The sequence below is a fragment of the Marmota monax genome, unplaced genomic scaffold, assembly GCF_021218885.2.
Source record: "Marmota monax isolate L192 unplaced genomic scaffold, Marmota_monax_Labrador192_F-V1.1 WCK01_AAM20220418_F8-fsc00118, whole genome shotgun sequence".
In the NCBI taxonomy this organism is placed as follows: domain Eukaryota; kingdom Metazoa; phylum Chordata; class Mammalia; order Rodentia; family Sciuridae; genus Marmota; species Marmota monax.
The window spans coordinates 1,886,870-1,913,494 of NW_026695231.1; the positions used below are offsets into that span (position 1 = coordinate 1,886,870).

At 39.7% G+C, this 26,625-nt stretch overlaps 1 protein-coding gene across 4 annotated transcripts in view; it reads right to left on the reverse strand.

Annotated features, from left to right (window-relative positions):
• Ptpn14 (protein tyrosine phosphatase non-receptor type 14) overlaps positions 1 to 26,625 on the reverse strand; it is a 180,619-nt gene that overhangs the window by 58,384 nt on the left and 95,610 nt on the right. For all 4 annotated transcript variants that reach the window (XM_046438465.2, XM_058577047.1, XM_058577048.1 and 1 more), the window contains exon 4: positions 1,609 to 1,706. In XM_046438465.2, the coding sequence (XP_046294421.1) occupies positions 1,609 to 1,706 (98 nt within the window). The remainder of the gene's footprint in view (positions 1 to 1,608; positions 1,707 to 26,625) is intronic.

Genomic DNA, 26,625 nt, shown 5'->3' on the forward strand with positions numbered 1-26,625 from the left:
TCAAGGTTCATTTGGAGAACCACAGAGCTAAATGTATCTTCATCTGATCATGTATTTGCAGCTGGAAATTCCCACTGCAGATCACCCTTGGCAAGCAACCTCAGAAAATCTTTACACCTCCTAAACAACTTTGCATGTTACAAGATGTCAGAAATTCTGTTCTGTCATGTTTTTATCTCTCAGTGGTATATTGGAGCACATGCAAAACGAACATGCACAGCCTATGCCATAAACATCAACATAGGAACGTATGTCTTGCTCCTTATCTCACTCACTCTCACAAAAACCAAACCTGCGTGAAATCTTGATTTCATGTAAAAGACTTAGCAGCCAATAGAAATGGACTCAGATATATTTAAGATTATATTTAACAACAGATGCAGAATAAAAGAATACACAGATATACAGAAGGTCAACACAACAAAGTTGCTGAAATACCAAAGAGCCATCGACAAATGTAGCACATGATCTGTTCTGCCTATTTTGAAGATCAATCATCAGTTATCACCTTCCTTCCCAACTTATATTTTGGATGATGCATCTTTCTAAAAACCCAGTAAGAATCCCCAGGATCTACTCACTCCTCCCTCTATTAAGGGTGCCTACTCCATTATTTCAATGATGCTTCCACTGCTCCTTCTACCATTACTGGCCATTCTTTCTTCCCCTTCCAGGCTCTATGTAGACAGGTGTAATACAACATATTTGGGGCATTTTCATCCAAAGAGTAATAACAGAAGCTAACTCTGTAGGAAATTTATGTCTAACAGAAATGGCTATGTCACTGATATGAAAGAGGTCAGGGAAAGGCCACTTTCTCTAGACATTTGGAAACCAAAAGGTTCAACTTCAGTTCAAAGTTTGGGAAGTTCAGTTCACGGCTTCTAAATCAACAGTCCACACAGCGAGAACTTGGCTGTTGGCAGGGTTATACTTGGACACCAGCTGATTTTTAGGGAAAAGGAGGATTGAAAGGGAAATTAGTTCTCCTTTCAAAAATTGTATTTACCAGCTTCTTGTTTTCAATATGACTAAAAAAATTAAACTACTAATATAATAAAATGTATTTTAAAAGAATTGACACATAACAATGTAGAGAAGGTAAAAAAAAATAGCTGTCTGATAAATCTAAATAAGATAGGTTGAAGATAAATTTATTCCAAGAGAAGTTGGTTATTTCACATTACCAACTTGGATTTTAAGTTTCTCTCTTTAACTATATTAGAATAAATCATATGACAATGATTAAGGCTAATACACTGGAAGTTGCTGTGACAATAACACAGTCCTTTAAGCCACAGAATACAACCACATTGTGCAGCGGAAAGTCCCATCAACTCTAAAACACAGCTTTAAAGCTACTATTTCTTGGAATAAAACTATAATGAAATAAGCAAGAGCAGTTTGCAAACAGTTTTGAGACAGAAACTGTCCTGCCATCAAAAATCACTAGTTCTTCTTCTTATTAACGTAAGACCTCTTGAAATGAGAAGGGAGTATTAATGAGGGATCATTTAGGTCAGTGTATCTTTTCACACTAAGAAGACACCAACACCATAAATCCAACAGAAAATAGAATTTCACACGCTGGTGGTGACTACATCTTACCTTGCACAGCTAAGCCAGCCAGTCGAATCACCTGTTCCAAGGTACACCGCAACCGGCCTTCAAGCACATCTTTTTTGACTTGCAGGTAATACTGATATCTGTTCATGGGAAGAGAGGAACAGACAAACTCAAAAACACATACTTGGAATGTATTCCCACAAAAGACGTCCCTGGATGCAAACCCTTGTGTACACAGCAGGATACACAGGTGATGTTGACAAAAGTCATCTATAAAAGATGGAAAGTGACCTCAGCCTGTGTTTGTCTTTGTTTGATGTAGCAGGTGCCACATCCCATTTATTTTGAGATTGAGAACATTCTCATCAAATCACTTGCTTTTAGGCCAACAGGATAAACTAGTGATATGAACCAGTTCTTCATAACAGAGACCAAGAATGAAAAAGCTCTCTACACCTGGACACACATGACACTGTGACAGCAGAAACTATACTCAACACACTCAAAATACGTATGCATTGCTGAAAATTCTAGAAACACATCAACTTTTTTTTTTTTTTTTGCATAGTACTAGGGATTGAACACAAGGGCACTCTACTACTGAGCTACATCCCCAACCCTTTAATTTTTTTTTTTTTTTTTTTTTTTTTGAGACAGGGTCTTGCTAACTTGCCCAGGTTGACCACTAGTCATCTTTTAAATGCAAAATTTTGGTAGGGCAGATTACAAATATGTCATATAATTTGGAATTCTGCTAAAGGATGGGATAAAGCTTTTCAGAGCCATACTTCACCTCCCAGGTCGGTGACTCTTAAAAATCAATTTAAATGCAACTTTCCAAACTGAACTATATTCCCAAACCAAAAAAAAAATACAAAGAGAATGTTCCCATACATGACACCAACCTCAGACCAGTAGCTAAAACAGTGTGTTGTTTTCTTGCCAATAAAATCACACATTTAGAATGACCTAAACATGTAGAAATCTCCTCACTCTTGATGGTCACGTCCCGGGACACCACTTCCTCTGACCACATTCCTACAACAAAGTCACCTCTCTAACACACCTTCCTGGCAAACACTCCTGGTAACTGTCACTCTCTCTTTCAAATCAACTGCAACATCTCAATCCAGAGAACTCAGAGATGACCCCAAAGCTCAGCTTTCCCAGAGACAGGCGATCACTGCTAAGACCTAACGATGGCTGGTTCTACCGGCAATATCACAGAAACCGTGACATATCAGCCTAATTGGGAGAAGGCCTGGGCTCTCTACACACCCCAGCCCAGCCCTCACTTCTTTGTGGTTGGGTCCACTGTACAGGGCAAAGGCAAACATGTCAGTCTTGGGTGGGAAAAATCTAACCTAGACTCAAATCAAAGGGTAAACACTGAGAATTATTTGAAAACCCTTCTTAATCAACTTAAGATAGAAAAAAACTTCTACCCTGCCCTCATGCAGTCTTTCATCTGATTAATTCATAAACATTTTACAGGTTTCACTATCCAATCAATAATTTTACTTCCTGCTCACATCAAGTGACTACATAATGATGTATATAACAAATGCTTCCACTGGCTTTTACAGACCAATTCCTCACAGATGTAGAAAAGCCAATTGTGGTGAGCTGGGGCCACTCACCACTCTTGAGTTCAGTAGATCTGGCTCTGCCCTGACCTCGTCATTACAGCCTTAGAATCCATGACTCCTCTAACTAGTTGAGTCCCAGCAAAAAGAAAGAATGCTTATGTGTAAGAACGTCTGGTCAAAACTATTTTACTGGTAATCTCATTTCTGAATGTGCACAAACTAATAAGGAGGACACATTATGTGGGACCATTTTTAAAACGCTGTGAAATCAAAGGCACTTTGTGTGGTATATATGTATGTGTGAAAGAGCCAGAAGATTTGTAAAAGCTGTTTTGGGTAATATTATATGATGGGCAGGAAAAGCAAAGTTGTGACCTGTCACTCTCTATTCTTCATAGGAGAAAATCAAAATAAAAAACAAATTTGAGAGCAGTGCCTATATATGAATTTAAAGAAACAATACAGGAGTAAATCATGATACTCAACACTAAAGCTTTCTGAATTACTACAATAAAATATGCTACATAAATATCTTTTAGCTTCCTTTTTTCCCCATTTAGAATCAGGTCCCCAGCTCAGGCATAGTTTCAAGTACAGATGAACCCAAAGTCAGTTTACATTACAACCTTATTTAAATAAAAGATTCATGCAATATGGCTAATTAATGATAGTATTAGTTCATCTTCTGGGATGTAGCTCTATAAAAATGGGGAAAATAAGGGCTCTGGAAGATCGCTTCTCATACCACAGAGCCTGTTTCTTGTTTGTGTTCTGCACCTTCTCTTTGAGGTTTTTCTTCAGCACCTTCTGCCTTCTTGTTCACCATCCCCAGCCTGGTTCCTACTTTTCCTCTGACACGCTTCTTGGGTCTCTGGGCCACTTCTCAAGGGAATGATGAAAGGTCCACTCATTCGTGCAAGGTAACCTTCTCTTCAAGAGACTCTGGGAACTGCCCAGGAGTCTTTTATGGAAGACCTTTCATGTTTGTAACTTAGTTCTTAGAAAGGAGAAACCTAAGCAAGTAAGAGGGTCCCTAAGTTATCAAAACCTCTTTTAAGTGCCAAGAGCTCATTCTTAAAGCAGACCCATCTTTGAAGACGAGCCACTTAGATTCTGAAGACCCTACTTTCAAAACTGGGGGAACAAAAACAAGAGAGATGCAAGGAAGAGTGTTAACTTCATCCTATTTCCAGAGTGTCCTGCTCCAACTTTCTTCAGTGAAGTTAAAAGATATGGAAGAAAAAAAAAAAAGCAAACAAGGAAAATGTATACTCACACGCACCCGCGTACACACACAAATCCAAAAGCAAAGACTCAGGATAGAAAGAAATAGCAAAGCCTACTAAAGAAACAACAGTGAGATTCTCAAAGCAAAGCAAACCAGAAGGCAAATCTCAAGGTAGAAAACGATGATAAAAGTTGACCTGTTCCTATTAATCATACCCTGTTCTCTTCCATGTGCTATCTGTCCCTTTCCATCTTGAGTGGTTTCACTTATTTTCTGCTCTTCCAGCCAGAAGACAGATGGACAGTAACATGCTCTTATTAAGCACTCTCTGTGCTTAGGTCTGCAGGATACTGTGCTTGTCCTGGAGAGAGCTAAGACAGGACACCCTGGCCTCTCTGACCACTGCGCCATGTTTCTCCAGTACACAACCTAAGGGTTCAATGTTCAAGAACCAAGGAATAAAACATTTGAGAAGTTGTTATGCTGGCATCACCTACCTTTTTAACATGGTAACTTGGAGTCAAAAATGATCCCCAAAGATTGTGTGTGTGTGTGTGTGTGTGTGTGTCTCAGTCAACGCCTTTGGGAATAAACACCAACCAATTAATCCACAGGATCCAGCAAAACAACCATTTCCATTTTTCTTAGCCTCCTGCTCCCAACTCTCACCCACAACACATGAGCAAGTTCTATTAAAAATTCATCCTATCTAAGGATACAGTGAATCAGGATCCCTAGCAAGTAGTGCTAGAACATTCTGGTCACGTAGGTTGGATGTAGTCTTGTGCTGGGATATAAAACCCTGGAGCTGAGGAAAGCAGTAGTCTATCTTGGAAGCTATCCAGCCAAGAGAATCTGCACACCAGTAATGATATGGTGCCATTACCACATGAGACTGTGGTTATTGCTATGTAAGACTGCAGAAACGAGAAAGAGATTTGGACCACATGGGAAACTGCTTGGTTGGTACTCTTCTGCACAGAAGTGTTTTTGCAAAATATAAAAATTGTATCCTGTTTGAAGACTGGAGAGTATGAGCTGAAATTTTTATTTTTAGAGTGCTTGAGTTCTGCTTATTTTTGATGAGAGATTCAATTACAACAGCAGTAAAATGCAACCGTGAATCCTATTTTGGAAACATGCAATTTCATGGAAGTATACTCCACCCTGTCACAGCTCTGGGTGGAGGGAGGGAAAAGGGGGAGAGAGAGAGGAAAAAAAAAAACAAAAAACAATCCTCATGCCAGGAAAGTAAGTGTGTGCCAACTTTCCAAAGAGATCCTCTTTGAAAATCTAAGTTCACAAGGAACGCTTTTTAATATTTTTCGTATTCAAAGACCTAGAAATAGTCTATCTCACAATTCAGGCCCAGTGATTACTTTTAGGTTAGGACTCTGCTCTCCCTGTAAGAACTAGTGAACATAACTATGCTTGTTGAAATGAAGAAAACAAAATTCTCATTTCAAATTATTTTCGTTTGTTTTGCTTTTAATCTAAAGATTCATTTGCTGATTAAATGCAGGTTTCTCTGGGTGAAGCATAAAAGGGTTCCTGATAATCAGTGTTACCAAACATTACAACTGGAAGCTGAATGATGCTATGAACTAGCCTCTGGACACTGCATCTATCTGGAATGTTCTTACCCCAACATAAGAAAATAAGAGACTTTTCCAAGTTCCTTCCTCCTCTAAAAATTTGAAAAGAAAAATTTAAATTCCATATTGGGCCAAATTAATAGAGCATTCAGTATTCTATCAGAAATATCAAAGAACTCTTTCAAAGTCACACCCCACAGCGTTATTGTCAACATTTGGAGATGCATCACTAAGATCTCTAATCTCTCCTTTTAATTCATGTACAAAGAATTAATCTCAGCACTGATACAACTATGTTCTACTTGCAGGTCTGCTCATTCTTCTCAGATTGAGAAATCCTTGGTGGTATTCTGCAAAGTAGAGACTGCACTACCACAGAACCACAAATAAGACACTAGGGACTCAGAGGCTGAGTATGTGATGCTTTGAAAATATGTTTCCCACCCTTCCCACAAGCAAAAGCTTCATTCCAAGTCCAGATCAGCAGAATTGCCCCCAGCAGGAAAGAGCCATGTAAATAGCAAAGCTTTAGGATCTGATTTTGGTCCTACTTCCACCCAAGGATGCAACATGGCAGAGATAGGAGGGGCAGTAGACTTCTAGCACTGCTCCAAACGTTTGCTGGGAGGATCCTCCTCAACAGGGTCACCCATGCCAACCCGACCCTGTTTCCCTTATGAACTGTTCTGGGGCCAATGAATGGGGAATAAAAGTGCTGTGACGCCCAGCAGAAGCCCTCAGAACCAGTGCCTGCGTCATCCCTGTTTCCCTTTGTTCTGAGACCTGCAGTGTCCAGCAAGGACTGCAGCTGGATTAGCCTGTGCCCTGGGCAAAGACACCAGAGACCAAAACTTGAGCCCAGATGGACAAGTGAGATGCACGAGAAATACCAATAAATCTTTGTTTGTGAAAGCCACAGAAATATGGGGCCATATATACTGCAGGATGGCTGAGCCAAAGCTATCGAACAAAGGAAAGATGTTTATAAAACCCAAGGCCAGGCCTTTCATGTCTAGAAGAAGAAACCATCTTGAAAGTGAATGACTTGCTTAAGGTAACACTGCTTCCTAAAGGCAAGGCCATATCAGACCACAGCCGGGCCAACCACAGAGGCAAGGAGGGAGGAACCCGATCCCCAGGCACTCTGGGCAAAACCTCGATTCCACTGAAGTCTAAAAATAAAAATGAAAATAAAAAACACCACCACCTGTGATGTTTACCTATGCTTCTGAGGAAGGGCTCTGATAATCAAGCTCTCCCCTCCCCTCAATTAGACTGTCTGGGCCACAGCACACCAGGCAACTACTGAAATGAGAAGCTTTTCTATAAAATCCTATTACAGGGTGTGTTTCCAACAGTGGCCCACGGACTCTTCAGATCTGGGTTTTCTCCTGGTAGTAGCCTCTGGATATTTCACTTTCCTCCTTCGTAAAGAGAAGGAAGCTTAAGAACCCCTGAGCATGCAATCTACCCACTTGCTCATGACCTTGTAAGAAGCACTGAGGGATACAAGTAAAATCTAAAAGCAGGGTCTTGGTTTATAGGCGACTACCGAGCATGAGGGGCTATGTTCAGCAGCAGGTGGGAAATGAGCCCTTAACAATAGGTATTCCTAATGCAGATTAGTTTTGAAAACTAAAATGCAGTTCATCATCGGGATCCCACATGTCCTTCCTGATGCTTGCTGTGAGTAGCCTCCACCTCTAGGATCATCACAAGAGCAATCCCGATTCATTTCTGTTACTACCCTAATAACACCTGATAAAACTATATGAACAGCATTTGTGTCCCATGTGTCACTCCTTCTCTTTGTTCTTCCACAGTTAAAAACAGATGAGTGAAGCTGGTTGTTGTGTAATCCCAGTCACTCGGGAGGCGGAGGCAGGAGGATCGCAAGTTCAAGGCCAGATTCAGCAGATGAGCAAGGCCCTCAGCAACTAAGTGAGACCCTGTCTCAAAATGCTGTGCCTATTAACCTGTAGCATCTCTAGTATCATCACATGGCTCCTGTCTGCCCTTCCCTCCTCTACAGCTCAAATGCAATCAAACCAACTTCTCTCTTTGCATCCTCAGGGTCAGTAGGGATATGGGACATCATAGAGGCAGGACTACCCTTCCATTCCTGTCTTTGAAGTCTTTCCTGGAAACTAGTGGGATTGAAGGACCAGAAGGGGAAAGATTATTTTATCATTATTATTAAGAGCAATTTCCTTTACAACTAGCCATATCAGAAAATTATTGCTAAAATGTACTAGAACCCAGTTCTCCCAGGACAGCACAGAATGTAGCAAAGAGCTGGCTCTTCTTTTTATTTTTTTTCCTGGTTGATGTTATGCTGTGTAAATAAGAAACAAATGTAAAAGTTTCTCTACTATAAAAGACAAAAAAGAGGAGACAGAGGACAAGTTGTCCTAGAATTCTGGGATATAGAAGAGCAAAGAACAATTTTAAATCTTAGATTGACAGGGATACCAACAGGGAGAGAAGGGGCACATTCCATCCATTCCAAAGGGTGTTCACAGCTGTAAATCCAGATAATGGACAGGGTGGCCCACACTGCGGCGCTCTGTCTGCCAGGACCAGATAAACAGTATGTACACAGGCATGCAACCAGATAAACCTGAATGCCTCCCGCCCTCTGTCCCTCAATCCTCAAAACCCTTGGGAAGAATTTCAGTTTATGACTTCTGAAATATAATAATGGGTCTGGTAGCTGATCTATGCACTATCTAAAAAGCTGTTACATTTAATGAATGTCCCAGCCGACAGTCAATTAAAACTCTGCACCAACAGATTACAAAAGCAACACTCTTGCCAGTATGCAAAATGGAAATAACTCACAAGGAAAAAAGAAAAAAAGAAAAAAAAGTAAAGAAAAAAAAAAAAAAGAAGGAAAAAGCAAAACTAAAACTGATGAAGATAACCTTAAAAGGAAACATTTTTCTTGTATCCTTTTTCACGTCACAAGATCATACATGTGCATGTGTGAAAACAGAAACACACGCATACACTCCAACACATACAGACGAGGTTTCCTTGGCAAAAGGTCAGTTCCGGAAGTTTTCGGCATTCACTGATCAATAAATACCTTCTTTTGCCAGAGACTCCTTGAGTTTCAATGAGTCAAAGGATTGCAATTCTTTCCTAAAAAGGACAATGTTTGTTTAAATGCACACAAACACACACGGACCTTAAGTACTAGTGAAAGAAGGCCAATGATAGCAAGGTGTTGCAAAAGAGAAAGGCATGTCACAACCTGATCCCTGCTTTTTGCTCTTGAACTCTTGCATTAATTATAACAAATTACAGGGAATCCAAGTTCTGTTTATAAGTACAATAAATTCCCTAATAATAGCCTATAATTTAATCAGGGGTTCTGTTTAAAAAAAGAAGACTCATTTTCTGTAATACATCACAAAGAGAGAGAGGGAATGCCCTGACATCACCTCTCTCTGTCCCCCTCCTAGGCTATTGGCTACAGATTCCTTGTCAACAATCCTACCTATAGGACGTGAAAGAGCCAGACGGGGCTCGCTGCTGTGGTCTGTGATGCTCTGACCTAGGAAAACATGACAGCAAAAGTAAAAATATTTATTCTTTAAAAAAAAATAGTGGGCTAAAGTGTTTGAGGTCAAAATAAAATCTGAGTCTGTTTTGATCCATCTTAAAATCTCTAATGACTTGGAAAACAATTTTGCAGTTCCTCAAAAAGTTAAATATAGAATTAGCACATGACCCAGCAATTACACTCCTAGGTATAGACTCAAGAAAAATGAGAACACATGTTCACACAAAAACTTATACGTGAATAGCAATACTATCCACAATAGCCCAAAGAGAAAACACCCCAAATGTCTACCAACTGGCAAATGGAGAAAGAAAATATGGTCTGTTCATACAATGGAATATAATTTAGCCATAAAAAGGAATGGAGCTTCAGCATGGAGGAAGCTTCAAAGTAATGCTAAGCTGAAGATGCCAGACACAAAAAGCCACATTTTGCATGATTCCATTTATACGAAATGTCCAGAATAGATAAACCCACCAGAGACACAAAAGTACAAAAGTAGATTTGTGGTTGCCAGAGGCTGGAGGGTGGGTGGGAACAAGGAATGACTGCTGATATTCTGAAGTTAGATTATAAAGATGGTTGCACAACTTTGTGAATACACTATAAACCGCTGAGTTGTATACTTTTAAATGGTTAAAATGGTGAATCTAATGTGAATTTTATCTCAAATAGATGAAAACACTTAGTGATCTTTGTAAGGAAAAAGTCCAAACTCCTGACATAGCACACCAGGCTCTTTAGGATCTGCTCAAAGCCTTCTTTCCATCTTCATGGCTCCCTATGCATCCGACACCAGAGCTGTGATATATTTACTGTATTTCCCAACTGTCGCCATGTTCTCTCCTGCCTCCTTGCCATTTCCCCTGTCTGAAGGCCTTTACTCAACTTGCATTTGCATAATCACCCAACCTTCCATGTTCTTCAATCAACAGGCCCCTTGAGGCCTCCATGTCCTTCCTTCACCAGGCCTGTCCTGCACTGCCACTGGCACCTCCCTCCGCTCCACCATGACCTCCCCATGAACCACTTAACAGAAGTGCCTGGATAGTCAATAAATGTTTCTGAGTAGATGAAATACTGACAGAGAGACAAAATAGGAGGAGGGGGAAAGAGAAATGAGTCACTTCCTAGTAAGGGTATATGTTATTTCTATCGTATGACAGAGGCACCTAAAGGCTTCAGAAACGTAACCCATCACACACCCAGTAGGAAGCCTCAAAGAACTCCTTTGTAAAGGACAAAAGTACTCCCTTAGTGTGGACTATTTGTATACTTGTAAATAAGTTAAACGGCTCCCTGAGCTACTGTACAACAAAGGAGAAACTCAGAGATAAATCTCAGTCAGGAACCAACAGCATCAAAGAAACCCTCATGGTGGGCAAAAGAACCAGAAATCAAGGTGCAAGAAGGCTCCATGCTGATTAGCCAGCAGAACCACTCCTCTAAATTGCAGCTGTAAAATGTGGAGTCTTCTCCCTCTTACACTAGTAATAAATATGCCTTGACTCATCCAGCTCAAAATACGCACCAGCCTGCCCTGAAAATCATGTGTTCATAATATTACCCACCACTCCACTGTGGGAAAAGGGAGCTTAAATTACATCTGGAAGCAGGTGAGTCAACTGCCCAGAGATCTGTCTTTCTGGTAAAGAGCCAGGTTCGTGGCTAAGAAGCCTGCATAAGAGCCTGAGCATTGGTGAACTAGCAGTTGGAGGAGCAGCATTAGTAAAATGCAGGTCTGAAGAAGAAAAGATATCAAAACTGACAAAAGGAGGCTGAGAGGATTGTCTCTGGAAACAGGCCTGAGCTCTACCTTAGCATGCCTAATTAAAGGTAGCACCTATCTTTTCACACATGAGCAACTGCCAAAAGAGGTCAGTTCTCTGTAGATGAAGTAATGTCCCAGAAATGAGTAGGAAATTCTGGCTATGGGCTTCATAAATATTTGATGGATGAATGAGGCAATGAAAGTAATTAATTAATTATAGATCCCTAGAGACTATGATAAAAATAGGGGGGGGGGAAGAAATCCAGCTCCAGTTTAAGTCATTATGGCTAGACTCATGACCAATGACCTTGAAACTTAGTAGATGGGAGGAAACAAGAAGACTGCTGAGTGCCAGGTTTCTAACTCCTTCTATCCTTCGTCCTGCCATCTGAGCAGAATAAGCGCAAGGACGGGCCTCCTCAGCACTTGTCAATGGAAGGTGCTCCTCCACAAACTCTCACACACACCTGCAGGACTCAAGCAAGGTAAGGTTCTGCATTAGCCAAAAGGCAAGTGACAAGCCAGACGGAGGGAGCACCTGCAAGCTGTGGGGACCTCGACCTGGCTAAGTGTTGGGAGGGAATGATGTCACTGTGATTTTTTTTTCTGTTCACAGTGAAGCAGGGAGAGTCCTTCCTACCTTGAGTCAATCATGTCTTTGGCTCTTGACACCTGAGGACTCTATGGGAGCAATACCAGCAATACCTTCTCCATCCCCTCATTGCAACCTTGACCTCACCCAAGCTTTGGCCCTAACTAAGAGCTAGACAAGCCCAACTTAAATTCTGGGTGGTACTTATACTTATTGACCAATCTTGAATTTGAAAGATTTCTAATTGCCAGGTGCTTAAATGCTGCTGGAGCCCACACAAGCCACGCTCTTAATCACCTGATACACACTTTCTCATTCACAGCTGAAATACATCTGAACACCCTAAGAGTGACCCTGTGCTTTAAAAGTGAAAATATCAGCAGGTCAAAAACAATGTGATGTTTATCAGAAATGGCAAAATAGTTATTACTTCTGCTTGCAAGTCCAAAATATAGGAGACACTTCTGAGATCCTGCCTTAATTTCCATAGCATGGACTACTGGTGAAACAAATATCCACCTCACCTTCCTGGCTAGTGTGATCCATGTGCAACCTCTTCCCCAAAATAGCACTTGAATGTGTTAGCTTTTCTCTTGTGGTGGTTAAAAAACTTGACAAGCACAACTTAGAGGAAGGAAGAATTATTTTGTCTCATGGCTTCACAGGTTTGGTACATGGTCAGCTGGCTCTAAGGCAGAAACATCATGGCAGAAGTTAATGGCAAAGGAAAGCTTCTCAGCTCATGGCAGCTGGAAAGCAGAGAAAGAGAAAACAGAGGGGGCTAGGAACAAGATAAACCCTTCCAGCGCACACACTCAGTGACCAACTTCCCCCAACTAGGTCCTACCTTTCAGAAGTCCATTCAGCTATCAATGAACTAAAACATCAAATGGATTCATCTACTGTTCAAATGGATTAATTCACTGATAAGGTCAGAGTCCTCATGATCCAATCATTGCCTAAAAGCCCCACCTTTGAACCTTACTGCACTGAGGGCCATGCTTTCAACACATGAGCTTTGGGGTGTACAGACATTCCAGATCCAAACCATAACATTCCACATCACAGGTTTTATGCATTTCTCATAGCAATTCATCTTTATTTTGCCCCATAAGTACCTTAAAATCAGGGCCTATTTCCCTTTGTTTTATAATTCACAGTAGATGACCTTGTAGCTGTGCAAAAAGCATTCTGGTCATTTGCTAACTTGAGGAAATCCAGGGGGCTAAAAAAGGGAAAAAATGTTTTTTTTTTTTTTTTTTGGAAGTTAGCCACCTAAACAATTGACATAAAACAATACCAGACTCAGCAGCAAAACAAAAAAGCAAAATCACCCAAACTTCAGGCGTTACATAACAGAAAGCCTTTCTTCAGGCACCAAATTGGAATAATTCATTCCGCCCTCTGTTAGCAAGGCACTTTAACTGTTCAGGCCGTTTAATTATGCATATCTATTTTTGCCTCCTTGGGAATTATTTAGATTTTCTTTATTCATCTTCATATTTCGACTCAAAATCTAGTACACAGTGGGCCTCCACTGTACATTTACACTACGGCAAGACGTCAATACAGCCACATATGATACGGCCTTACTGGAGTCAACTGCAAGTGGGTGAAAGAAACGTCACCATGTTTCTTGAGCACACTGGAAAAAAATAATAAAAACACATTCTAGGTACAGCAAAAGCTTTGAAAGACTTGAATTTTCCACAATTGGAATTAAAGTTCATTTCCGTAGATATAAAGACACTACAGCAGTTCAAGTAGTTATTAACTATGACAGTGCTTCTTCACGTTGTAGAGTGGGCTTCCAAGTGTTTTCATGGGCATCATTTCATGTCATACTCACAACAACCCTCTAGGACAGACACTGTAATTCCCACTTCACAAGAGAAACTGGAGGTTCCAAGAGCCAAGGAAACCTGCCACGTCTTCCAATGTTACAGCCAAGTGCGCTTTTGTTATGACATTGCGCTTGTTTAGTAAACTGAAACAGTCAGGCATTTCTATAGTCAGAAGCGTCAATCTTGAGAGTCAGAAGCGTCAATCTTGAGAGTAAAATGGGAAGGAAGGAGAGAAAAACACTATTGGTGATAAACATGTTACAACATGAACCACTGACCATTTGCTCAGGTTTTAAATACTGGAAATGAATCATTTTCTCTTATAGAATCCTCCAAAGTAGCTGAGGATATCAAATGTGGCAACAATTGCCACTGACAAAATACCAACCCAGCAGACATCTCGCTGCCCAAGAATCTAGTATCTTCCTATGCTGCAATTTCTGCCAAAATCTTGCTCGATGTTTTCAAGAGTGGAAATGTCTCTCTACAATTTCTCCTTTCAAATCTCTTCTGAGGCTCTAGGATTAAAGGAGCGGGTACTTTTCTTGTTGAGTGAAATTAAAAAATAATTTTACCTGAGCATCATGGCAGAAACCTATAATTCCAGCAACTCAGGAAGCTGAGGCAGGAGGATTGTAAGTTCAAAGCCAGCCTCAGCCAATTTAGTGAGGCCCTAAGAAACTTAGATAATGTCTCACAGCAAAAAATAGAAAGGACCAGGGATATGGCTCAGTGGTTAAACACTTCTGGGTTCAATCCCTGGTACCCAATAATAATGATGATGGTGGTAACAATAATGATTTTAGATATCATTTTTCCTTTTAGAGTTTTTGTTTTCTAACTGTCTCAGTCTCCAACCATAAAATATTTTATAACCCTTGACACATTGGAAACCTTATGGTAGGAACTAAAATTTCCGGGGGGCGGGGGGGGGGGGAGATGGATGACCTAAAGTGACACAGGACTATGTATAATGGAAGGAAGACCTTTGTTTAGAACATTGGGACAGGGATGATAGAAAAATCAGAGGATTATAATTCCCAAATCAGAGAAAAATCCTCATCTCTTTCATTCCATGTAGGAGACTTCTAAAAACACACTCCTCCTCTTTATCCTAGGTTTGAAAAGCTAAAACTATCTTCTTAAAACAGAGAATGAGAAAACATTAACTATCTCCTTAAGAAGGAAGTACCTGGGCATGAAACTTGGAGAGGATGCTGGTTTGGGAGAGTCAGTATCCCTGGGCATATGGCCACATTCTAAATGAAAGGATTCCTACAGAAAAATATCAAGTAGGAATCAAATTCCCCCTTGAACAACAACCTCAGAAGTTTCTTCTAAACATTTATGACTTTAGAAAATATATGAACCCCCTATATTTTGTTAATGTATTCACATGAAACCAACAAAGTGAAATCATTTTAAAAACCATCATATTCTATTACTATAATAACCCAGTGTTTGGCAAAAATCACTGCAAAGGCCAAATCAAGGACACTTCCCATTGATCCCCTTTATTATAAAACTGTCATCCTTTAAAAACAACAAAATCAAACTAAAGTTTTAGTTACACTAAAAATGGTCTTTGAGGCAGAACTTGATTAAAAGACATGCACTAAAAAGATGGGGGAGGGGACAAGTTGATGTAATTAACAGTTACTAATCTATACATTTTTTCATTTAAATTGTATTATTTTTATGAAGACTGCGTCCTATACACATTCCACAGAGAACTAAACCCCAAACATGTCTCCACTTTCTCATGCTAGTGAATTCTATATATCTTCATCAACTAGGGTGCATGGGTGTGCTTGGAGACTAGCTGGCTCCCTCATAAAGTAAGGACCACAGATTTCAGATAAGACCAAAGGAGACTTTTTTTCAGAAGCTTAGGCAAATAAAAACAAACATATTAACAGATTCTTTTATACTTTTTCCTCTATTCACATGCTATATAAACATTTTCTATATGTTTATCATCTCTCTGGAGGAGAACTATGATAATTACATGAAAATAAAACATTTGAGGGGAAATACATAACATTATTTTGCAATCTTTTTTGGAAAATACAACTTGGTACCTAACTTTATTTACTTTTATTTTTTATTATTTTGGTACCAGGGATTGAACCCTGAGGCACTCAACCACTGAGCCGTATCCCCAGCCCCTTTTAAAAACAATTTTTTTTTTTTTTAATTTTAAGGCAACATCTTTCTTAGTTTCTTAGGGCATTGCTAAATTGCTGAGGCTGGCCTCAAACTTGCAATCCTCCTGCCTCAACCTCCTGGGCTGCTGGGATTATAGGTGTGTGTCCATACCCAGCCTAACTTGAATAATTGAGATAACTAGGGCACCATATGCTTTTATAATTCCCAGCCAGAATTTAATAAAAATGATGAGGCATTTATAAATTACTAAGATATTTTAAAAATGTGACCTAGAGGAAGGCAGGCATTTCTTCTACTTCTGTACCACAAGTAACCAGAAAATTCTTAGCATACAAAGATGCTCATCAAATACCTACTGAATGTATGCATGAATGTAAAATTCAACTGATTGGTACCATGTCCAAAATGGGTTGCTCAAGCTAACTAAAATATTAATTGTGTAAAACTGTATGTTACACTAATTATTTCATGCTAAGTATAAATATGTTACACTTAATAAAAACACTTTTTAATAATTAGTAAAGGTAGACACTTCTTTTCTTTTCCAAAACATGGGGTTTTATAAGAAGAAGAAAATGTGAAACAGGTTTCCTTATAATAAAAATACTGGAAACTCTAGCATTAGAATATATTCTTCATTAATGACCTCACCAAATTAAAAATCTAAACAAGAAATTGCATAACTGTAATTTCAAGATATAGAAAGAGGTTTCATACTAGGAACATGTGACCCAATAATAACCAGAAAACCTTGAACTTTAAAACAATCTTTCTTCCAAGAAATCAAAATTTAATGTAATAAGATTTGAGGATTTCTCTAAGATAGAAATATTGTTAATCTTACTATGGTAAAGGAGATGTTATTTAGCAAACTTGGAAATGACAGAGAAGCCCAAGATTCCACAGTAAGTTTCCAGGGGCACCAACAGTCACATTCAACTGCTAGCCTCAACCTTGCTCTGTTTCAACATAATTCAGCAAGTGGGAATAGGGCACAGTTGGCCTATAATCCCAGAGGCTTAGGAGGCTGAGGCAAGAGGATTGCAAGTTCAAAGCCAGCTTCAGCAACTTTAGCAAGACCCTGTCTCAAAATAAAAAATAAAAAAGGTTGGGGATGTACCTGTGTTTAAGCGCCCCTGGGGTCAATCCCTGGTACTAAAAAAAAAAAAAAAAAAAAAAAAAAATTCCAGCAAATGGGTATATTTGTGTTGTTGGAAGGGAAGACTAGTCATCCCTATTTCTATTTTATAGACACAGAAACTGGCTCACAAAATAGAAACACAAGGCTCTATCCGCTACAATTTAACTGCTTCGAGCCGCAGTCTAGATATCCTTGAAGACCTCACACTGCAATACTTCCTCTCTTCTTCTGTTTTCCTCTGCTAGGAATGCTCTCCCTCTACGACTTCCGCCTCCATCCATCAGTGAAACTCTGCTACTGATGGGAGCTGACTTACCTTAAGGTACTTTGGAAACAAATCAGGCTTAAAGCTCCTGGCCAAACTTGTTTTCCTGTCCAAGAGGAAACTTCATTCACTTACCAATGTCTTCTTCAAAGACTCACTTTCAACTTTTTAACTGATATCTCTGGTAATGGTTTTTCAGGATTTTGAGAAGTGAGCTCTCTACATTTGATGTTGTTTGGAAGTGAAAAAAAAGGCCACAGGTTCAGGAGTAGAGGTCCCCTTGATACCCTTCAAGAGGCCCATGCAAGCGAAATCAATGATGGACATAATTTTTCAAGGATTTGGGAATGAACGGATAACCAAGAACAATAGAAACAACAGCTAAATAAACAAAGTAAACAACAACAAAAAAAACCCACCAGACATCCAAAGGTAAGAGAAACATTAAAGAGCAATTAAAAAGCAAAAGGCATGGATGGGCATGAATGTAGCTCAGTGGTGGGGTGCTCACCTCACAAGTGGGGAGTCGTGGGTTCAATCCCTAACACCTCAAAGAAAATAAAAAGAAAAAAAGTAAAATGAATATTGTGTTGTTCTGTTTTGTTTTATGCTTTTTTGCTGGGGATTGAATCCAGGCACTCATGCTTGCTAAGATTGGTCTACCCCTGAGCTACACCTCCCAAACCCGTTCATTTTTAATACAGAAAAAATAAAGTGTGGCTGGAAACAGAAGCAGATATTAAAAATACTTGAAAATCAAGGAAAGACTGAACTCATTGTGGATGAAGCTGGAGTCATCCAACACAGGGCAGAAAACAGTCTTCCTGGCTGGGGAAACGGGGAAGGGGGGTGACCGGGGATGCCACTCCAGAAGCAGCTGCCTGGGCTTCTTTTTTTTTTTTTTTGTGGGCTCTGATTGATAATCATGCAATTGTTCAGGTCTTTTTTTTTTTTTTTTTTAAGGAGAGATCTTATCTCATTACTTCTACTATTCCTCATCACTACCAAATTCTGTTTCTTAAATGAAAACTGTTTTACTAAAATCTGCACAATGCCCGGATGAGCCTCCTTCGTAATATCACACAAACATTATTCTAAATAGTTAAAAATGTGTTCCATTCCCCATGATCAAAACCTGAACTGATTCCTAAGGGTAAAGAGAGGTAAAATAGTTGTGCGTGCGTGCGTGCATGTGTGTGTGTGTGTGTGTGTGCATGCATGTGTATAAAATGAAAGTATCACAGAGCAATACATAGGAATATCTAGCCAGGCACAGTGTGCATGCTTGTGACCTCAGTGACTCAGGAGGCCGATGCAGGAGGATTGCAAGTTCAAGAATTGCTTCAATGACTTAGAGAGAACCTGTCTCAAGATTAAAATAAATAAATAAAGAGAGCTGGGGGTATAACTCAGGGGTATGGCACCCCGAGGCCCAATTCCTAGTACCAAACAAACAAACAAACAAGATTATCTATAGTTCATTTCTTCTATAGATGTTCATAACTCTAAATGGGTTTTCTAATTATATCTAGTTTTAATTATACAATGTCTTCAATTAGCAAATAATGATATTAAATCAGAAAGGAGAAATGTGTACGTTAGAGCATAGTAATTAAATAATTCACGACGCCCTTTTGAAATACAGCTTTCCTTTTTCTAGTATTTTTCAACTGCTTGCAGATAAATATTTTTGCCTGTAGATAAGTCTTTGTTGTTGTTGTTTTTACATTAGAGTGAATATTTTTTGTGAAAAATTGCCAGAATACTAGCTCTCAGGACAATGCTTTCAGTACTGCTAGAGAAAGTCTGCACATCATAAAAACACAGGTATGTGTGATCATGAAAAGAAACTTTAATGTTTTCACAACTTTGGTTGAAATGATTTTAATATCTCTAAATTTACCTATTATTTACTCTTACACTGATTGACATACAGAAACAACAACAAAATCAGAAAAAGGCAAGAAAATTACTAAAACCAATTTAGGGAACATACTATACACTATATTATGCATAATGTATTATGCATTATAGAAACTGAAATCAAAGGCTAAAAAGAGTTTGAAAGACAGGAAGCACAAAGTGACCCAAAGTCCAAATCTTGGGTTCTTCATTCTGCTCATTCTGGAACCCCCCAGGAATTATTTAGCAGAATTATTTATTTAGCACAATTCTTCTACTAAATCAAAAGCACACCAACTCTTCTTTAAATTTCTCAGTCTAAACCAGACATCTCCTCTGCCTTGCAATTTCCTCTCCAAAATTTGCCCTGAGAGTCTCTAACATCACCCTACTAACAATAAGTCATCAGTTATAGCTGAAACTGACAAAAGTAAGAATTGCCTATTGCATTACTTAAAGAAAGATTTTAATTCAGGATGCCAGGAGTAGGTTTCAAGAACTGACATTTTATAAAACATTGCAGAGGGCTCTGAAGTAGGCAGTCTGAAGATGACACTTAAAGCACCACTAGGCTCCACTTTTTCAGGGGTTTTGTGGGTTTGTTGTTGTTGTTGTTGTTGCTTTTTGTGATGGTGGTGGTGCTGGGGGGGTACTTGGGATAGAAGTCACAGGGGTTAAACCACTGAGCCACATCCCCAGCCCTTTTTTATATTTTATTTAGAGACAAGGTCTCACTAAGTTGTTGAGGCTGGCTTTGAACTTGCAGCCCTACTGCCTCAGCCTCCGGAGCTGTTGGGATTATGGGCATTCGCCACCATGCCCGACTCCGTTTTGTTTTTTAATAATCATCACTTGCCAAGAGTCCATCATCTCCTTAAATAATCTTTCATTAGAATCACTTTATCTTTTCAGATGACACCTTCTTCAAGTTACAAGTGCTTCAAGATTAGCATCAGATCATCCTGGCCTATCCCTGCTGGCTTCACTGTCCTGAACAGTTAGCTGCCTGACCATCTGGGAACTCCCCCGCTGCACCCACCTTATCCTGTTTCCTCACACATACCTGATGACCTCAGTGTGTCCATGTTCTGCACAGGATGCAAGACCAGCTGGACACTCTGCAATGAATCTGCTCCTTCCTATGGGACAGGGCTGAGGATAGGGAACCTCCTTAGGAAATCTATGTTTATGATAAAATAAAATTTTCCCTTGAATTAGTTTTCTCAACTTCACCTCTGCTCTGGGCAGTACCTAAGAATATAAGGGTCAGATCTGAACGCATCTTCAATTATATCAAAACTTTTGTCTTTGGGGGGCTAATTTTGTTTTTTTGGAATTCCTACCAAATTTGTTCTTAATTGAGTAGTTTCTATTAAAACAGGTTGTGGAGTGATATGAGGTTTGCTCATCATTACTCATGCACTAAGCTCTCTGGTAGTATTATAACATTTCAAGGTGACTAGACTGAACTACATTTCCTAGCATGTTCTCTCTTTCCCATAGTTTTCTGGTTGATGTGGGCCGGAGACAATCTTCTGCCAATTGTTAGATACTAGTTAAATATTCCTTGTCTGAAATGCTTTCCAGATTTCAGAGTTTTTCAGATTTTGGAATATTTTCATGGAGTTTACCCAGTCAAGCCTCCCTAATATGAAAATCCAAATCTGAAATGCTCTAAAACATTTTAGATTTCAGTGCATTTTAGGTTTCAGATATTTGGATTTTCAGATTAAGGATGCTCAACATGGGCTGGGGTTGTGCTCAGCGGTAGAGCACTCGCCTAGCACATGTGAGGCCCTGGGTTCGATCCGCAGCACCACATATAAATAAATAAAATAAAGGTATTGTGTCCAACTACAACTAAAAAATAAATATTAAAATAAAGGATGCTCTACATGTACCTGAGGGATGCATCAGCTACTCACCACCTTCCAGTGTATCAAATTATGTGTTTTCTGAAGACTATATGCCAAACACAGTGACAGGCACTCCCTAAATTAATCCCTTCAATAGTTGTGCTAGCACCATGTCTGACTAATTATACAGAAAGAGACTGAATTTGGCAGAGTACATGGACCTTTAACATGAAATAAATACCTGAGAAGTCTTCTGGTTTCTACTTATGTTCATTCTACTATAGCAGTTTTAATTTTATACTACATTCTATTTCTACCTATTATTTTCCTTGAATATTAAACCAAAACATTAGTTGTTGTTGTTTGGGGGAGGGTACCAGGGATTGAGCTCAGGGGCACTCAACCTCTGAGCCACATCCCCAGCCCTATTTTGTATTTTATTTAGAGACTGGATCTCACTGAGTTGCTTAGCACCTCGCTATTGCTGAGGCTGGCTTTGAACTCGCAATCCTCCTGCCTCAACCTCCCGAGCCACTGGGATTACAGGCGTGCGTCACCACACCCGGCAAAATGTTAGTTATTTTGATGATTTCAGCAATCAATCAAAAATACAAAACAGAATTCCAGCAGATACGAAACTTCAACTTTTCCATTAGATCCTCCTCATCAGTCTGCCTCTTTCCACAGTGGGAATTTATTTCAGGGACCTCGATTAATGACACTGTCAAGTTTTCCTTAGAGCTATTGCTTTGTCACTTTGTCATCATCCTCAATGTCTTTAAAAATTTTTTTTTCTTTTTTCAAAATATTTGTGCCAGTCAAAAACATTTGTTTCTAACACTGCTTCATCTCCAGGATTTTCTATTGAAATATCAAGTATCTGACTTGCATTTTGGTTTCACTTACGTCAAATTTGCTGGGCTTTGCTCTGAATAGCAGTAACTCATTTTTATGCTGGCAGGAAACAGCAGGGGAAATGTCTACTCACTGTCCCCAGCTGCAAGCACAAGATTGACAGGCTGACCTTGAAAAGAGTTGGGCGGCTGTAAACTGAAACATGTTGCAACACGTCCCGCTATGATTACTCCTCCTTGGCTTTCACAAACCACAACAGAAAGCAGGATCACTATTTCATAATCACACCTGGAAACCTGACACCTGCTGACACCTTTCTACTGTTTATTTCCAATGTCTCACTTTTCCACTCTTCTAAAGGACCTAGTGTCATATGAAAGCCTGGCACTTTCACTATGGACCCAGAGCTGGAGATGACTGATAAAAATGCTAATTAAAACCCATCTGAGTTCCAATCTCTACATAATGCTCACTATTTAAAGGACTCCATTCAAAGAAGTGCCTGTTTTCCCCTACCCTTTGTTTCCTCTGTCTACACTACTTCCTTCTCTTTGACAAAACTCATCCCATCCCAATTCCATGGTGTCTCTCAGTGGCTGCAGGCAGAGGAGGGAGGATTGGCAAGGGTCCTCTGAGAGCTGGAATAAACCCCACCCACCCATCGGCTCTCCCTTGTCAGCATGCTTGGTTCCTGTAAAACCATTCCAGGGATTCAACTGGGAACCAGGCTTCTGTCACTAAGCAGCTGTGTGACTGTTGGCAAAATCCCTTTGTTGTTCTGGTTCTGTATTACTTTACCTATAAAATAAAGGAACCAGCCTTGTGATCTGTGGGGTTTTATGTTTAGATGTAACATTCTGATTCTGTTAAAATGATGTGTCTCGCTAGGACTCAAGCTGTTCCTTCTTACATAGGCTGTGTTCAAGGTTTGGGTACAAAACACCTGGTATCCTTGCTATGGATGAAACCTTCTGTGGGTGTTCAGAGATGTGTCAGATGCTGAAAGCAAAAAAGAGAGAAAATCTGAAAAAGTTGAGCCTCATCTCTCCAACAAGTACACAGACCTATAATCTAGTACCCTGGAAGGTTCGTTATACAGGAACAAAGTTTTCAAGTGAGTATGTACAGAGAAATTAGAGTCTCACTGGCAGCTCAGCCATCTCATGCTCTCGTAGGCAGTTAGCATCTTAAGACAGCTGGATACTGAACAGCATAAAACCATCTCGGCCTCTGAGGAGGTACGGCTGACCCAAGCCTTCAGAGGGACTTCTTGTTGTATGGAAAGTGCAAGTACCAGCAGCCGTGACCTAAATTCCTATAGAGCCACACAAGTCACATGAAGGAGTGAACATCCCCAACTATAACGCCTTGGGAGTGGGGAACAAGACCAAGCCAGACAGCATCTGCCTATCTGTAAGGCAGCTCAATTCAATTCTTTCAAAAATGATCCCAGTGAAATAAAACCCACCTGGAGACCAGAACCAGCCCTCCTGGTACCAGTTAATAACCTCTAGCTTTACTGGTACTTTGGTCCTCTGGATTTCTTTGCTGACACTTCAGCAGAAGCAAAACTCCTTGTTAACTCTGATAAGCTATTGATGGGAGGTGTGTGTGGACGGATGCATTTCTCCAAAAAATAATGCAAAAGATTCCATTTATTTGGTGACCCAAATCTCTATTTGTTAAGAATAAAGTTGTATTATTTATTAAAAAATAATAATAAATATACCTTTTTCAGGGGCTAGTAACAGCATCCACTTCATAGGGTTTAGTGAGGACTGGAAAAAGACAATCATTTAAGATGCTAAACACAGCATCTTGTGCATAAATACTAACAAACAACGTGTCATTATTACTATTAGGAAATTGAATTTGGCAACTGAATAAAAACTACATTCTTCCATAAAACCTCAAAGAGGGGTCAGGGTTGTGGCTCAGTGGTAGAGCACTTGCCTAGCATGCATGAGACACAGGGTTCGATCCCTAGCACCACATAAAAATAAACAAATAAATAAATAAAGGTATTGTGTCCATCTACAACTAAAAAAAAAATAAAAATTAAAAAAAAAACTCAAAGAATCAGAATATCCTCAGGCTAGGGAGGGTAGAGGGTCTTGGAATCTGTGCTTTCCAGATTCTGCTGCTCTCAGACACTGAGTCCCTTTGATGTGTGGATACAGTACATCTGTCCCCTTCCCCCTCCCTCCCCACCCACTTAATGTCCCAACACTGATATTTCCAGGGAAAAGGTAGAGCAGAGGATTCTAAAGAATCTACTCCTTTGTCTTCCCTACCCCAAGATATTTTTAAAACCCATTTTTTAAAATCAGGATTTTTATTCCCAGTCCCACCCATTATAGTGATAACCCTACAAATCTTAAGAGTGCTCTATAGTGGATGCCATTCAAAAATTCATAAAGCATAGCTTGCATGCTTTGACATGACATCTCTTCCCACAGCTTCTGTTTGTTTTTCTCTCTCTCCACCCATTCCTTAAAGGTAAACACTGCAGTGTGGCATCACCACTATTCTACTCAGCCTTTGAAAAAACTCATTTAAGAATTTTAATCCATGCACTATTCCAAACATTTCATATTTCATGTGTTGAATGTTGAAAATGTTTTTCAGTTTTACAGTGTCATAGTAATAAAGAAGCATTTGGAATGAATTAATGATTATATCTGTGATAGCCAAGGAGCTGCTGGCCATGGTGGTACCTGCCTATAATCACAGACTTAGGAAGTTAAGGCAGGAGGATCACAAATTCAAGACCAGCCTCAGTAACTTAGCGAGACCCTGTTCCAAATAATAGACCATTAAATAACACATTAAGCATATCATTAAAATATGCAATAATAAAATTATCACCTTAAAGGCAAAGGTTTCTTTGATGTATACTCTACCCATTTTTTTTTAAATAAACTTAGCTTTATTGATGGGTAAAGCACAGAGAAGCATTCTTGCTTTACAAAGAGTGCAAATCAAACATTTCAGATGCATTACTGAATGCTAACAATACATGAAAATTCCCTTTGAAATATGAATGAGGGTTAGATCCACCCATCCTAAGAACAAATCACAAGGCCACAACAAGAAAAAGCAGAGGCAAATAAGTGTGGGGAGCAGGGGGCTGCCCTTGGCTGGCTACTTAATGTGCAGAGTTCAGGGCAAAATGAAAGTGTAGGACCTGTCATTCAAAAATAAGAATTTTAAGATGGTGACAATGGAGAACTAAAACACTTTGGGGTCCATTCTGAGAACCAGGCCATGTACAACAAACTGCAAAGGTCTCAGACCCACAATGCTGGCCCTGGTCCTGGGAAACCCCTGCCCAGCTCCCAGGGCTTCACCAAAGCAGAGACAGACCCTTCTCCAGGATGAGAACAGGGTCAGTAATGGAAGTTTTAAGGACAAATGCAAATACATCTTCAATAAATCAAAAACATGGAATTGAAGTAAAAGCTGCTTGAAGACACAGCTCTTTGGTGGCAGGAGTGGGGAGCACTGTGATCTGTTCGTTTTAAAATTCGCATTGAGTAGCAAAATATCTACCACAGAAGGTATTTAGTGGAGGTTGAAATGAAAAGGAATGCAAATGGTAAATAACCTTTTAATCAATATTTTAATGTTCTTTGGGGAAAGTAATTCTTCTCTGAGGTCCCTCTGTTTATTATAGACAGGCATTTCCTCTCTTCTCTCATCATACATAACATTAACTGTACAGAGTGTTTGAGATTAGATCTCAGTATCAACTGCATCTTAAAATATCTAAAGCGCCTGGCCCAGACAACGCTGCTCTCAGTAGCCAGCGGAGAGAGAACAAGTTCCCATTCACCAGCTCAGGCTGCCAGGAGGGGATTTGCCATTCTCAGCAAATTATATTATCCACAGGGAATTCATGCTGAATCTTAAGTCTGACTTGAAGGGAGTCCCTATTTCCAAGCCCACGGGTAAACTTTAAATATTCCATTAAAATGACATTTCAAAATAATAAAGGAACCGGAGGAACAAAATAAAGGGTGTTGTAAAAGGAAATGGAAACATTACCATAATTAGGGCTTTGAAAACAGACACTCTGAGCCCTTGTTGAAGACTAACTCCTCTGCATCAGCACACAAGGCAGACTGCAAAAGTCTAAGGGGAAAAGCAGTGGTATTTATAACAATAGAAAGGTAAAGAAAGCTTTTCTAAGGTCATTGGAACTGCTTCCTGAAACCTAGTTAAAAAAAAAAAATATATATATATATATATATATATATATATATACACACACACACACACACACACCAAATACCATTTCATCTTTCATGGGATGCAGGGCTTTACCTACCCTGGCTTTGCCATCAATATGCCACAGGCTTGAACGTGTAAGTGCAAGAAAAGGGCCCCTCCTTATCACAGTCTAAAAATGCAATCACCTAACTCCTTTGTCACTCACTATCACCAAAAAATGCACTCACACTCATTATGGCACGTAAACAGCACAGCTTTAAATGTGGGCATTTATTCCAGTTGGTTGAAAGACAACTTGTCCAGTCAGCTCTTCCCGGGTAAGAACCACGTCTAACATTCAAGAATGCCCCATACAAGCCCACACAGAGATTAAGCATTTTAAAGATTCTCAGGTAATAACTGCCAGGCAGTATTGCCTAGCAGACAAGACTACAGCCTCATAGTCCAATAC